Consider the following 16,936-nt stretch of genomic DNA (forward strand, 5'->3'; position numbering starts at 1 on the left):
TCAAATTCTCTCAAAAACTGTGACGTCAAAAATCAGTTGTAATTCCTATGGAGTGTCCAGCAGGGGGCGCAGTATAAGTAGAAGTCTATGGACTGTATTGAAGTATATAGAAGAGTATGTAATGTAATGTAAAAACTACACTTTATTAATGGACTATGTGTATAGAATTGGGGAGCAAGGACACTTGCCGGTGCATCTAACTTCCTCCTCCCTCCCTGCTTGGTGCAGTGGGACAGATAGACACTACTACTCCTCCCATCATCTGCTCATAGTATGAGCAGATGATGGGAGTAGTAGTAGTGTCTATCTGTCCCACTGCACCAAGCAGGAAGGGAAGAGGAGGTAGTTAGAAACACCAGCACCTCCCTCCCTGCTTGGTGCCCTCCATTTGTCTTTGCTCCCCAAATTATTCCATACACATTGTCCATTAATAAAGGGTAGTTTTTACATTACATTACATACTCTTCTATATACTTCAACACAGTCCATAGACTTCTACATATACTGCACCCCCTGCTGGACACTCATAGGAAATATGCTTGATTCGTGACGTCACGGTTTTTGAGAGAATTTGAACCTTCCATGATTTACTAAATTAAGGGAAATATCCCTATATGTGCATTTCCCATAATTAATGTACATTATGAATTTGTCTAACTTTCCATAAGTAATAACATATTAAAAAATACTTTTGGCTGAACTTCTCCTTTAAAAACAGTGGACTGACAGAGCAAGCAGCCATTGGCTCTCTGCTCTGCCAGTCACTTATGACTGCAGCCAGGATTCTGCCTTTGGGCACAAGAGATTTTATTTTTCACTGAGCCTATATACAGTATATATCTGCCGTGCTTTGTGTTACGTGTAGGGGAGGGGGGCCCCTTACAGTTTTTTGCTATGTGGCCCCGGGAATCCAAGTTACGCAGGCAGAGGAAGTGGAGCACTAAAGAGCAGAGAAGGTAGGACTTTTCCTGCTCTCCGGATCTCACCTTTAAAGATTCCAACTTAATATACTATACATAGAGCTTCAGTTTGTGACAATATGACCAATTTATTATCGTTATTATATTCAAGTATGAGGCTATGTTCACACAACATACTTTTTATGAAAAGAATGGCTGTTGTTTTCAATTTGCACAGTGGCCGTTCTTTTTATTATGCAACGATTTGCATTGAAGTCAATGCAAACAGTGGTCGTTGTTCACACAATTTACTAAACGATGGACGTTCTTTTCATAATGCAACGATTTGCATATAAGTCAATGCAAACAGTGACCGTTGTTTCACACAATATGGCGGTCGAAATAATGACCATGTCAATTATTTCCAGCCGTTGTCCATAGACTTCAATGCAATTTTCATCGAAAACATTGGCTGTGGTTTGATACTCAAAACAACGGCCATTGTTTTGAGTGCCAAATAATGGCCGTTGTTTATACACTGTGTGAACATGTCCTTAATGTGTTTTCTTCTGTGTTATAGAAATTATTTGATGAAGGATGGCACCAAATAAGGCTTTTAGTGACAGAAGAAGATGCAACGTTATATATTGATGACCAACAAATTGAAACAAGACGACTTCTACCTGTTATAGGTATATATGTTAGTGGACAGACGCAGATTGGAAAATACTCTGGAAGAGAAGAAACTGTTCAGGTAAGTGTGGCCTTACATGTTACCTTGCACTGTATTTCAGTAGGCAGGATGGATATTAAAAGATGACTAACTTAGTTTCCCATTTAAATAAATAGCGGCAGTACTAGACATAAACTTAGGGTTTGTCTTCCCCAGACACGATCCAAAGTTCCTGCTGAAAATATCAGCAGCAGCCCTATAAGTGGTCTTTTATCTAAGCCATGGGTAGGTTAAGTAAAGGACCCCTGTACCGCCTGGATTCTGATTATGTAATATACTTTTATATCTGAACCCTTTTTTATTGCTTGGCGGCAAAATGAAGGGGAGAGGCAGTGATGACCACATGATCAGACTACACATAGGTCTTCATGGGTGCTGTCAATTTAAAGGGGTACTCTGGTGAAAATTCTCTTTCAAATCAACTGGTTTCAGAAAGGTATACAGATTTATAATTTACTTCTATTTAAAGATAAGTAACGGTCACTCACTGATCGGGACCCCCGCAGCATGACTTTCATAATATTTACCTCCGTCCTGTTAGATCAGCAATCTTCTTATTGAGTCTGCCCTCAGGCAGACACTATGTGAAGATCACCAATAATACTGACCAATGTTATGCAATGCTTCAACATCCCTTCAGCTGTGCAGTACACATGCCCCTGACTTATGTCTATAATATATCCTGAGACGTATGGTGTGAGATTCCTACCGCCATACTGATGTATTTGTTATTCAGAAATGATCATACTGTACATGAACTTTTCTTAAAAAAAAAACTAAATTGATGAGCAGGAGCTATAAAGCTATAGTTATTGATACCAGCAGTTCTCCCAACCAAGCACCCCAGCAGAGACCTACGCAGTGATTTACAAAGCAGAATAAAAGTGATGCTTTGTAAGTGTATTTCACATTCTCTTGGACCACTGAGAACACTTGAGTTATTATTCATTGCTGCTGTCAGTAAAAGTGAGCGTAGAATTAGAAATCAAAATGTTAGGGCTCGGGGGACATTCTGGATTTCCACGTGAAAATTGTTGCATCTGTTTTACAGATAGGAGAAATATCTGCAGTTAGATGCTTTAGGGCCAGTTCACACTGAGGAATCAGCGCTTAATTTTAGCGTTGGATCCACACTGTGAAAATATAGTGCAGAGCCAAATTCAATTGAGTGGAATTGAATGGAATTTCCGCGGTGGATCCATTTTCCACCAGAAGAATTGCCATGTCAATAGCAATTGTAATGAATTGAGCAGTGATTTTCCACTCAGAAAGTTTTTGCCGCGGAATCCGTGCTAATTCAGTGTGGAGTGCTTGTGGAAATTCAGAGCAGATTCCATGCAGAATTGGAAAAAAATTAGTTCAGAAGGCAGCCATTTCTCTGTGTCTCCGCCCACATTTCCCAGCGGAAAGTGTTCCCATGGATTCCGCACAGAATGCACATGGAATTTGTACAGATTCCGCATAGAATTCCCCCAGAGGTGATTCCGGGCAGAACACGTTCCTGCAAATTCTGAGCAAATTTGCGAGAACACTTTCCTCGCTGATTCGGCGCTGATTCCTCATGTTCCATGTTAAGCAATGGCAAGGAGGTACTTTAATTGCACCAAACAGTGTAGTTTATTCATTTATTATTTGTTTCTTTATTATTATTATCTTATTATTATTATTATTATTACTATTATTAATTTTATTTTTTGTTTCTTTTTTATTATTATTATTATTATTATTATCATATTATTATTATTATTTTATTTATTATTTATTTTTTGTTTTTTATTATTATTATCGTCCTCCTATTATTATTATTATTATTATTATTTTTTTTTTTTTTTTTGTATCATTTATTGTTTGTCCCTTTATTATTATTTATTCATTTTATTTTATCATTAAAGTAAAAGAAATGTAAATATTTAGCATCCTGATATTTCGGAGGGGAAGCCTTACAAATCAGCTATTGATAAACCTACTTACTGTCTCAAAAAAGAAAAAAAAAAAAAAAAAGGCCAGACTGATTTCAACTGCATAGAAATGTTAGAGCGGTGGCTTTGTGGATGCTTTCATATTCACAGCCAAATGTTATCAACCTAAATTATAGTCAGTTGTCCCTGAACAATTTCCAGAAAAGTACTGATCTTTATTGACGTAGTCTGAAGGTTACTATAAGTGATCTCAAACATATTATTTTTAAACATGTGCGAGCACTTTAGCATGCCCCTAAAAACCACAACCCTGAATGTGATATCCTGTGGGTTCCATGTAAAAGATTTGCAGGGTTGTAAAATAATAAGTGGCGTTTTTCTTTTTGGGATATCCTGCTAGGTTTAATATTCTGTTAGCGATGTGTCAGAGTCTTACATTGTGGTTTGTAAAAAATATTCCGACCCAATAGGAAAAGCTGCTGTATGAATTGCTGGTATTCTAGCGGACTCTGGATATCGCTGTACATGGCAGCCATATAATACTAGATTGCCGTCACAGGGAAAATTCCCGGTTGGCTAAAATTTCCCCAGGCAAAAGCAGCTGTTTGCTGTGGTGTTGGGATTAGGACCGGGTGGAATCGGCAGATTGCCGCAGCTGCTGCATTCTAAATGGCGTTGTTTTACCCAAAGATACATAACTTACTAATTCATGGTTACCACTAATAGTACTGGCTTCAGTGTGCCTCACCCCCAACAGGAAATGGAGAATAGAAGATCTACAAAATGTGTATTGTCTATTGCATGAATGGGTAACCTTTCGCCCTCCATCTGTTACCAGGGCTGGGACAAGGAGTTTTGGTCCCCTAGGCAGAGAAGGCAAATGGCGCCCCCTCCCCTTAACTTTGAACCCAGCATTATCAGAATCGGTGCTCCCCACACAGTATAATGCCCTGACAGTGCCCCCACACTGTATGAAGATCCCCAATACATATGGTAGTTCTCTTATTACACTCTTTTGTCCAGAATATGCTAGAGAAACATTTTAGGCTCAAGCACATACAGTAACTACCCCACTCTGTGCCCCCATAGTTTTAAGGTGTTCCTGTGCCCCAGTATAGTAGTAAGGCCCCTCTGTGCAGCCCCAATATAGTATAGACTGCTGTGTGCTGCCCCCAGTAGTATTTAGACCCCTGTGTGCTGCTCCCAGTTATATAGACCTGTATTCTGCCCCCAAAAGTATATAGACCCCTTGTGTGCTCCACCAGTAGTATATAGATCTCTTTGTGCTCCCTGAGTTACATATAGATCCCTTGTGTGCTCCCCAAGAAGTATATAGGCCCCCTGTGTGCTACCCCAGTTATATATAGTCCCCCTGTGTGCTCCCCCAGAAGTATTTAGAACCCCTGTGTGCTCCCTCAGAAGTATATATACTCCCTGTGTGCGGCCCCAGTTATATATAGACCCCTTGTGTGCTCCCCCAGAAGTATATAGACCCCCTGTGTGCTGCCCCAGTTATATATAGACCCCCTGTGTGCTCCCTAACCATTCCCTAAACAACCAAACTTAAAAAAAAAAAAAAAAAATACTTATACTCACCTTGGCTGAGCGTCTCCTCTTCTCTGCACCCTTGTGGCAGCAGGCACCTTTTTGCCTGCGGTCACAAGAGTCCGCGCTCCCCTTGCGGTGTCAGTGCTTGAGTGACATCACTGGAGCGCTGACCTCGGCTCGGCGCTCCAGTGATGTCACTCAAGCATTGACACCGCAAGGGGAGCGCGGCCTCTTGTGACTGCAGGCTAAAAGCTGCCTGCGGCCACAAGTGTGAGTGACAGGGAGGGAGCCGATGGTTTCCTCTCTGTCAGTGCTTCTGAATGTAACTATGAGCGCTCGTTACAGTGCAGGGTGGGCGGGCGAGCAAGGGACAGGATGGTTGGGTAAGTAAAATAATTACTTACCGCCCCCTGTCATTTTGCGCCCTAGGCCATGGCCTACACCTGCCAACTCTTTGTCCCGGCCCTGTCTGTTACAATACTTACAATACCATCATGCCTGTCCATGCCAGGGATCACTGGTCTGTAGAGCACCTGCTCCTCCCCCTATCTATCTCTTTCTCTCAACAATTCATCATCCTCTGTTGTGACAGGAGGCTCGGCTGGATTTGGTCTCTATAGGCCCTATTACACAAAGCGATTATTGGCAGTATTTGGCCAATAATCGCTTAGTATAATAGAAGACAATGATCAGACAACATGCACCATGTTGGCTCATTGTTATCTATCAACAGGATGAAACACAAGCGATCAGCCTGGCAACAATCTGCTGCCTGCGCCCCGTGTGATAGGAGCCACTATCTTCTATGGGCTGCCCGGACGTTTTAACAATTGCCCGGGCAGCCGCCCCCCAACCCCCTGCATCTCCTCTAGACAATCTCCTGGATGTATGTATGTATGTATATATGTGTGTGTGTGTGTGTGTGTTTTTGTAATGTGACATTTACAGCATGCTGCCTTTTTCTGAGCATTGTAAGGGCAGAAGAGCAGAGAGAATGAAAGCAGTAGGTGCTGCAGCTTTACTCATTGTGCAATAGTCTGCAGTTAAACATTCTTAAATGTTCTGCAACAGGTTTGGGCAGGGAACTGGTAGGAAATCAGTGGTAGGAGAGTAGGCAGGGTGGGAGCACCATGATAAACAGTAGAGGGAAAGCAATGTATTCTGGGGATTTTAGTACTTACCAGCTAAAAGCACAACCACGAAATCCAGAAGTAAGAATAAACAGAACTGGGGCAGATAGGTAAGCAATGCCATATGCATCTACATCATGTTTTTTTTTTTAACCTGATATCAGAGTACCTCTTTAAAGAGACTCTGTACCCACAACAATCTGCCCCCCCCCAAACTGCTTGTACCTTTGGATAGCTGCTTTTAATCCAAGATCTGTCCTGGGGTCCGTTTGGCAGGTGATAAAGTTTTTGTCCTAAAAAAACAACTTTTAAACTTGCAGCCCTGTGCCAAATTGGCGTGGCCTAGAGTGTCTATGCCCCAGGCTTGCACTACCTCTCTGTCCCTCCTCATCACTAGCAATGCCTCGGGCAGGTTTTTTCCTATTCCTCACCTGAACACTGCACAAGTGCCCTAACGATCCAACTCATGTGCAGTGTTCACACAGGTGATGAATAGAAGAAATTATTCTAAGAGCATTCCTAATGATGAAGAGGGCAGGGAGGAGGGGCAGAGGGGTGTCACAATCCTAGGGCACACACACTCCAGGCCATGCCAATTTGACACAGGGCTGCACGTTTAAAAGTTGTTTTTAGGACAATAACTGCATCACCTGCTGAACGGACCCCTGGACAGATCTTGGATTAAAAGCAGCTATCCGAAGGTACAAGTGGTTTGGGGGGGTCAGATTGTGGGTACATAATGAATGTAACTGCACCCCCCCTACAGCTTCCCTTCTGCAAGGCTTTGAGTCTTTCATTACTTCCACATCCATTCTTATCACCAAACATAATTTACTGTCTGGGGAAGCAGATTCAGAACAGATACAGAATTCAATACATGGAAATTAGAAGCAGATGCTGCACAACATTAGTCCAATTCAGTCACATGATACGTCTATCAATACAACAGGATGACAGACACCTAAACACAATATGGGAGAATATTAAAAGTCATATTAAAGTGAATGATAGGCTGAATAATCGCATTGTCCAGCTCAGCCATTCTTGTATTCATAGCACTGTATTTCACCTTATCGAGACGGAGGCCCCTTGTTATGCTGGGAAAACAGCTTGGCAGGATAGAGCGTGCTTTGACTGTATCCTCATGTTTAAGTGCGCACGAGCGTTACAGAGATTAAAAGGGCCAGATTATCCATATTAATCCTTTGCTGAAACATTTTGACAATGGGCATCTGGTATTATTGTTATGGCTATTGTTATTGTCCACATATCTGCAAGTACCTACCATACAAAGTCTATGGGCCCATGCACACAACGATGAATGACGCAGTCTGTACATAGGCCTGGGCTCCATAGACTTTATCCCCTTTACAAGTGCAAGGTCTGTGATTGCAGGCAGCCAATCACTGACTAAGACAGGACAGTGCCGCGGCCTGTGATTGGGTGAGCAGGCTGTCACTCTCAGCTAGGGAGACATGGATAGGTAAGCATAGGTTCTTTTTTGTTTTTTAAAAAAACAGCAGCAATGTGTGGCTGCCATCTTGGACTGGGTTTGTGAAGTTCTTTTCGTTCATCTCTAATCCTGACCCATGCCTGTATCTCGGACCTGCATCTGAAGCCTCCTGCCCTGGTGTCCGCTAGCCACAAAAGTCAAGCTTCTGAATCCTGGGGAAGGGGGATAAAGAGTGAAGAACTAGAGGGCACTTAGACTCCACTCCCTGTTGTGGCCCAAATCGAAACCAATCTGGTAGCACAGCAGGTTCACATTCAGTGCCCGTTACACTCTCAATATGTGCACTCTAAATACAACTATTTTGCTTTAACCCCTTCCCTCCGCAAGATGTACTCTGCAGCCCCAGACCACGGCTATTAGCAAGTGCAGCCAATCGCCAAACCTGCTTATTAGGGCAATTAAACGCAGCTCTCAAATATGACAGCTGCATTTAAATGTCCTTTCCAGCCTTTTCCCTGGTGTCTAGTGTCTCCCCTCAAGATCCAGTGTACTGGCCGGGCCGGGGCTCAGCGTCAGAATGACGCTCATCCCAGGGGGAATCCATGTATATGGTCTGATGGATCAGTGCTCTATTATATACACAGCATTGATTTCAATGGGAGATCAGTGCTGTGTATATAGGGGTCCCCCAGGGGGATCAGTGCTGTGTATATAGAAGTCCCCCAGGGGGATCAGTGCTGTGTATATAGAAGTCCCCCTGGGGATCAGTGCTGTATATATAGAAGTCCCCCTGAGGGATCAGTGCTGTGTATATAGAAGTCCCCCAGGGGATCAGTGCTGTGTATATAGAAGTCCCCCAGGGGATCAGTGCTGTGTATATAGAAGTCCTCCAGGGTGATCAGTGCTGTGTATATAGAAGTCCCCCAGGGGGATCAGTGCTGTGTATATAGAAGTCCCCCAGGGGGCTTCTAATTACTGTAAGTGAAAAAAAAAAGTGTTTTTATTATAAACCCCCCCCCTCCCCTAATAAAAGTCAGAATCACCCCCCTTCACCCATTTATAAAAAAAAATGATAGACAAAATGATAAAAGCGCTATAAGGATGGGAATAAAGCAATTTTAAGGAACATTTAGTCTTTTTAAAGGTTTTAATATTTTAAAAGCCATCAAATGAAATAAAAGTTATGGAAGTTGCATCGTTGTAATCAGATCAACTTGTGGAACATAGATAACAAGTCAGTTTTACCATAGGGCGCATGGCGTAAACACAAAGCCACCCCAAATAAGAAATATTGCGTTTTATTTTCAATTTCATATAATTTTTTTCTGGTTTTGCAGTATATTTTATGTACAAATTAACTTTTTGAAAATTTAAATATTACTTTAAATATGTGCCTTATAAAACTGTTTAAAAAATTATGCCAACATAAAGGAAACGTATGGTAAGAGTTAACCTGTCACTGTCATTTGTAAAAACTTTTGACATGTCATATAGATGTGTCAATATTTTTGATCGGTCCAGGTTTTCAGACCCATACAGATAGGGAGAACTAGCCGGGAAAAGACCGCGCTAAGCATGGTGCTCTACCGGCTCTGTGTCACATGCAGGGGCGGTCTTGGCATTTCTGGGGCCCCAAGCAAAGTCATGTCTGGGGCCCCCCCATGCCCCCCCTCCTCGACATGCGCTGCCCCCCCCAGTAGTCCTCTTATAACCCTCCTACCACCATACAGAGATTACATATCACCTCAAAACTGCTCTGAACAAAACAGGAAGATATTACCAATGATGCCATAACATAATACTGCCACACCATGACCTCTATCACTACAGACCCTATAACAGAGTGCAGTTACATCCAGTGACTTACAGGAGGCGTCTTCTCTGATCAGCGTCTTTTACTTTTTTTTCTTTCTCTCTCCATCCAGCCTGGGCCACCTTGAAGTCTTCTCCCGGCTGGTAATCTTCCCTCCAGAATCTGTCAGAGAAATATTTTAGGCTCCAACACATACAGTAGTTAGGTCCCCTGTACCCCTATATAGTAGTTACGCCTCTCTGTGCCCCCACAGATTAAAGGTGTCCCTGTGCCCCCACTTAATAATTAGGTATGTTCTGTGCCCCAGTATAGTAGTGAGGCATATAGGCACTTCTGTGCAGTCCCAATGTAATTAAGACCGCTGTGTGCTGCCCCCAGTTATATAGACCCCTTGTGCGCTGCCGACAGTAGTAAATACCACTTGTGTGCTGCCCCTTGTAGTATATACCTCTTGTGTGCTGTCCCCAGTGGTATATAGACCCCCCTGTGTGCTCCCGCAGTTATATATAGACCTGTGTGATCCCCCAGTTATACATAGCCCCCCTGTGTGCTCCCCCAGTATACTATATAGACCCCCTGTGTGCTTCTCCCAGTCGTATATACCCGTGTGCTCCCCCCAGTTGTATATACCCCCCGTGTGCTGCCCCCAGTTGTTTATACCCCGTGTGCTGCCCCCAGTTTTATATACCCCCTGTGAGCTCCCCCGCTTGTATATAGCCTCCCTGTGAGCTCCCCCACTTGTATATAGCCCCCCTGTGTGCTCCCCCTTATATAGCCCCCCTGTGAGCTCCCCCACTTGTATATAGCCTCCTGTGAGCTCCCCCACTTGTATATAGCCTCCTGTGAGCTCCCCCACTTGTATAAAGCCCCCTGTGTGCTCCCGTTTATATAGCCCCCTGTGCGCTCCCCCCGTTTATATAGCCCCCGTGCACTACCCCACTTATATAGAGCCCCCCCCGTTTATATAGCCCCCCACTTTGTGCTCCCCCCGTTTATATAGCCCCCCTGTGCGCTCCTGCGTTTATATAGCCCCCTGTGTGCTCCCCCCGTTTATATAGCCCCCCTGTGCGCTCCCCCCGTTTATATAGCCCCCCTGTGCGCTCCCCCGTTTATATAGCCCCCTGTGCGCTCCCCCCGTTTATATAGCCCCCTGTGCGCTCCCCCCGTTTATATAGCCCCCTGTGCGCTCCCCCCGTTTATATAGCCCCCTGTGCGCTCCCCCGTTTATATAGCCCCCTGTGCGCTCCCCCCGTTTATATAGCCCCCTGTGCGCTCCCCCCGTTTATATAGGCCCCCTGTGCGCTCCCCCCGTTTATATAGGCCCCCTGTGCGCTCCCCCCGTTTATATAGGCCCCCTGTGCGCTCCCCCCATTTATATAGGCCCCCTGTGCGCTCCCCCCGTTTATATAGCCCCCTGTGCGCTCCCCCCGTTTATATAGCCCCCCTGTGCGCTCCCCCCGTTTATATAACCCCCCTGTGCGCTCCCCCCATTTATATAGCCCCCCTTGTGCGCTCCCCCCGTTTATATAGCCCCCCTGTGTGCTCCTCCCGTTTTATATAGGCCCCCTATATATAACACACACAAAAAAACAAAAAAAACATTTTTACTCACCTGGGTCCGGCGTCTCCTCTTCTCGTCTCTTCCCTCTTGTGGCCGCGGGAAGTGTTTCCCCTGCGGTCACATAAGGCCGCTCTCCCGTTGTCATGGCACCGGCGCTCCAGTGACGCCTCGAGCGCCGGCACCAGAGACACAGAGCGGCCTCTTGTGACCGCAGGGAAAACACTTCCTGCGGCCACAAGAGTGACTGACAGGGAGGGAGCCAATGGCTCCTGCCCTGTCAGTGCCGCTGCTGCCTGTAACTATGTGCGCTCGTTACGAGCGCACATAGTTATCCGCAGCGGTCTTGGGCACCAGAGCGGGGCCCCCCTGGATGTCGGGGGCCCCACGCAATTGCGTGGTATGCGTGGTGCCCAAGACCGCTACTGGTCACATGATATCAGTCGGGCTTCATAGACTTAGGCATAGGCAATCAGTCAGAGCACGGTCTTTTCCCGGCTCGTTCTCCCAGTCGGTACAGATCTGAACACTCAGACCCAGACTGATCAAAACTTTTGATTAATGAGAATGTACCACCAAAATAAAGTACAATGTGTTATGAAAAAGCATTACAAACATATTATCACTGTCAAATTAGAAAAATTACACAGTGTCCTTAAAGGTCATGTATCGCCTAGATTTTCCTTTACAGATTAAAGCCAGATACTGAAACATGTTCTTTATTTTTCTAATTGTTTTTTTTTTGGATTATTTTTTATTTTATTCTTTTGTACATTGATATGGTGGCTGCCATCTTGTCTGAGCTGTTTTAAACAGCACTTAGTGATATGCTTTACAGCAAACCTCATGGATATAGAGGACAATAGACAGAACCTGTGCCCTAGCATCGGCACTGTATATGATTTATTGTCTGAGCTGTGAAATGTCCGATTTTTCCATGAATATCACAGTATTTAATATAACATTTTTATTTTACAGTTTACACTCCAAAAGCTGAGAATATATTGTGATCCAGAGCAAAACAAACGTGAGACGGCTTGTGAGATTTCTGGAAAGGTAACTACTTTTAGTGTTGCCATCACGGCTTTTCATAATTATGTCATTGGTTTAGAGAAACTTGCTATTAGGCAATCCAAATCACATTCTGTAGTAAAATTAAATGTTTAGCACATTTTTTTTAAATTTATTTATACCAACACGTTATTTATAGAGATAGACAAACTTGTAAAAAAATCAGTTCGGCAGGTTTGCAGAACTTTAATGTAAACTTTGGGTTTGTGCCGAACAAAACTGTAATGAGCTGCTCATTATACTTACATGTGCGCTCCCCGGTGTCCTTCTTCTCCGGTCCTGTCCCGTTGTCTTCTCCAGTGAAGGCCCGCTCAGCCAATCACCGGTCGCGGTGCTGTCCCATCCCAGTCAACCTGTAATTTGCCTTCGCCAGAGAAATCGATGGAAGTGGACCGGAGAGCCACAGGAAGACACAGGGGGAGCACGTCGCTCTTCCCGTACCTGTCCGAACTTTGCTAAAAGTTTAGTTCAGTTGTATTGAATTAACATTGACACAACTTTAAATCCTTTAGTTCTTTAGTTCTGCCCTTTTCTCAGAGGGACATGGGAGGTCTGATTGCTAGGACCCTCAAACAACAGAAATGACTAATTTTAAAGGGGTGATTTTTTATTTTTTTTTATCAAGTGGTTTAAAAAAGTTATATAGATTTGTTACGAACTAAAAGCCTAAGGCCGAGCCTTGTCAGCTTTGCCTGTTACAGGTACGTTACAATGCAATGCAGATCTGCATGGCAATGTGATGGCAATCAGGCAATCAAATAGTGATGTCCCCATGGTGGGACAGTAAAATAAAGTATAACAGTAAACAAAACACACACAAATAAAATAAATAAATTGCTGGGATAAGTTATAGCATCACGAAGGTATAAAAACATAAAGTGAGACTGGTCAGATTTCAAAAATGGGCTCTGGTCCTCAAGGCGCTATCTGGACCGGCCCTGAAAGGGTTAAACGCTCTGAATGGAGTGGTGGGGTGCACACATATGCCAATTATTTCTAGAGGCTCCAATAGAGAATGAATGGAGCAGCAGAGCACGTGTGTGGCCGTCTCTCCTTTCTTAGAGCATAGGGCGTAACTTATTTTTGTGGTACAACCTCTTTAACAAAATGTACAGGAAGGTTTAGCTGGACGCCTGTATTACTGGGCCACACAATGTTGTGTTACCTTCTTCTTATAATTGTAGTCTGATTTAGCATTCTAAAAGATATACATATTATTTCCATTTCTATTTTTCAGAATGGAGAGGTATGTGGCTGTTTATTTTACAAAGAACATTAAGGTAATCGTGTGATTGATTCTAAAGAATACGGAAAGACCAGAATCCCTGGTAACAGCAATAACAGCAATCCGAATGTGTCTTTATCTAAGTATATCAGTCTATTATCTATCTATCTATCTATCTATCTATCTATCTATCTATCTATCTATCTATGTCCTATCTATCTATCTATCTATCTATCTCCTATCTATCTATCTATCTATCTATCTATCTATCTATCTATCTATCTATCTCCTATCTATCTATCTCCTATCTATCTATCCTCTATCTATCTATCTATCTATCTATCTATCTATCTATCTATCTATCTATCTATCCTCTATCTATCTATCTATCTATCTATCTCCTATCTATCTATCTATCTATCTATCTATCTATCTATCCTCTATCTATCTATCTATCTATCTATCTATCTATCTATCTATCTATCCTCTATCTATCTATCTATCTATCTATCTATCTATCTATCTATCTCCTATCTATCTATCTATCTATCTATCTATCTATCTATCTATCTATCTCCTATCTATCTATCTTCTATCTATCTATCTATCTATCTATCTATCTATCTATCTATCTCCTATCTATCTATCTATCTATCTATCTATCTATCTATCTATCTATCTATCTCCTATCTATCTATCTATCTATCTCCTATCTATGTCCTATCTATCTATCTATCTATCTATCTAAATCAGAAGAATACCGCAGCACTCATGGGATAGAATTCAACACAATGGGTGGCATTTATTAAGTCCGGCGTTTTTTACGCCGGACTTAAAAATGCCCCCGCAGCTCCGGCGCTACAGAGATTTATGTAGAGGCGGATTGCCTCTACATAAATCCCGTGCGCGCCGGTGCGCACCGCCGAAAACCTACGCCAGCTGGGGACTGGAGTAGGTTTTTGGCGTACATTTGGGCGGAACGGATGGTAAATCGCGCGGACTCTGAGTCGGCGCCCTCCGTTCCGCCCACTACATGCCCCCTTTCCGCCCCCCTGGCGTACTCGGCGGAAAGTGCCGATTTGCAAATATTTTATTCGCAAATCGGCCATTTGCGAATAAAAAATTACGCAAATCGGCACTTTCCGCCGAAATTGATACGTTAGCCGGATGATACATGTGGCCCAATGTGTTTATTTCCCCAAACCGCGACGTTTTGCTCTCCACACTGAGAGCTTTTTCAAGCAGCTTTTCTTATCAAGCTCTTTCTTATCTATCTATCTATCTATCTCCTATCTATCTATCTATCTATCTATCTATCTATCTATCTATCTTCTATCTATCTATCTTCTATCTATCTATCTATCTATCTATCTATCTCCGATCTATCTATCTATCTATCTACTATCTATCTCCTATCTATCTATCTCCTACTATCTATCTATCTCCTATCTCCTATCTATCTATCTCCTATCTATCTATCTATCTATCTATCTATCTATCTATCTATCTATCTATCTCCTATCTATCTATCTATCTCCTATCTATCTCCTATCTATCTCCTATCTATCTATCCTCTATCTATCTATCTATCTATCCTCTATCTATCTATCTATCTATCTATCTATCTATTTATCTATCTATGTTCTTTCAATTGAAATTCAGGTTCACATACTATTCATAGATCTTAGATTTTATTTTACTATTTATACATAATAACATTTTTTAAATACATATATTACAATGCATACCCTGAAATAGTTATATGGAAGAAATATTTTTTCCTTGCTCATTTCCCAGTGTTTAAATGGCCCAAGTGATGTTGGCTCAACACCTGCTCCCTGTATTTGTCCGCCTGGAGAAAAAGGACCTCCTGGTCCCAAGGTTAGTAAGGATTGATTGTTTTACCATTATCAGGATTAGGCTATGTTCCCACAATGACTTTTTTTAGGCTAAAAAAACTGACTTTTGACAGTTGACTGCCTATACACAGCATGGATAGATAACTGCCAATCGGCAGCTGGTGGGCGGAGTTTACTGCTTCTCATAAATATCCATGACTTTTGAGCTCATGCACATAATGGAGAGGACTACTTATTGTCCATGTTATTCAGGAGGAGATCTCTGGATCAGCTGCACAGAGCAATATAAGTGATACATTATTCTGTTCAGCTTCTCTGCCACTAGTTTATGCTACCCTTAGATAGAACAGCCTAAACATGCTGACAGAGTCTCTTTAATAATGATCATGATCATTATTAACTGCTGCCATAATGAAAAAGAGTCAGTTGTTTGCCTTTAAAAATACATTGTGGGAACACGACCTTAAAGGGAGCCAATCTGTAAATAAACAAGTTAACGTGCAAATAGATCATTAAGAGGTGGACCTTCCCTAGCATTGGAGCTCTGAAGTCTTCATTCAGGCGGACATGCGCAGTAGAGCGGCAGTGTATCAATGCTGTACTGCGCATGACTTTGGAGCTCCGATGCTAGGGCTTGCCTCTCTATGACGTACTGGGGATAACTGCGCTTTGAATTATGCTTAGAGGGGTGTAATTACAGTGCTGACTCCACCCAGAACCATGACTACTTGGAAGAAGTCCGGCAAAAATTTTTATTAAAGTATTTTGTTGCCCCCCAAAAGTTATACAAGTCACCAATATACACTTATTACGGGAAATGCTTATAAAGTGCTTTTTATCCTGCACTTACTACTGATGTCACTTCCTGGATAAAATGGTGATGTCACTTCCTGGATAACATGGTGATGTCACGCCCCGACTCCCAGAGCTGTGCGGGCTGTGGCTGCTGGAGAGGATGATGGCAGAAGGATGCTCAGTGTCCCTCCAGTGCCCTGTGTCCCTCAGTGTCCCCCTGCCATTATCCTCTGCAGCAGCCACAGCCCGTACAGCTCTGGGAGTCGCGTCGTGACATCACCATGTTATCCAGGAAGTGACATCACCATGTTATCCAGGAAGTAACATCACCATGTTATCCAGGAAGTGACATCACCATTTTATCCAGGAAGTGACATCACCATTTTATCCAGGAAGTGACATCACCATGCTATCCAGGAAGTGACGTCACCATGCTATCCAGGAAGTGACATCACTATGTTATCCAGGAAGTGACATCACCATGTTATCCAGGAAGTGACATCACCATGTTATCCAGGAAGTGAAGCCTTGATGAAGCTTTGACTTTATAAGCATTTCCCGTAATAAGTGTATATTGGGGATTTGTATAACTTCTGGTGGGCAATACAGTACTTTAATACAAATTTTGCCAAACTTCTCCTTTAACTAGATAAATAAAATTAGGAAAGTCGTTGCATATTGTACCTAATGCTGCTTTCAAGTGAACTTTTTACCTTACATCAATGTTCTGGGAAGGAATTTCCCTTAAGCTTTGTCTTACACACTAAGCAATGTGGATAGCTAGAAAGAAAAAAAAATCATAACATTTCCTAAATAAACAATAATACAAACAGAAACATGTACTGTGTCCAATGCAGCTGGTAGAAATGTGCAGGATATGTGGCCAATGTTGCCAATACTGATTCACATCTAAATGCAGGGATTCGGGAGGTA

General features: G+C 42.8%; 1 protein-coding gene across 1 annotated transcript in view; it reads left to right on the forward strand.

The window, feature by feature from the left end:
- Positions 1-16,936, forward strand: part of COL21A1 (collagen type XXI alpha 1 chain) — a 126,366-nt gene that overhangs the window by 57,645 nt on the left and 51,785 nt on the right. Inside the window, exons 6-9 of the mRNA XM_069973415.1 lie at positions 1,480-1,653; positions 12,032-12,109; positions 13,362-13,370; positions 15,147-15,230. Of these exons, the coding sequence (XP_069829516.1) occupies positions 1,480-1,653; positions 12,032-12,109; positions 13,362-13,370; positions 15,147-15,230 (345 nt within the window). The remainder of the gene's footprint in view (positions 1-1,479; positions 1,654-12,031; positions 12,110-13,361; positions 13,371-15,146; positions 15,231-16,936) is intronic.

This window comes from Dendropsophus ebraccatus, chromosome 6, assembly GCF_027789765.1.
Source record: "Dendropsophus ebraccatus isolate aDenEbr1 chromosome 6, aDenEbr1.pat, whole genome shotgun sequence".
Lineage (NCBI taxonomy): Eukaryota > Metazoa > Chordata > Amphibia > Anura > Hylidae > Dendropsophus > Dendropsophus ebraccatus.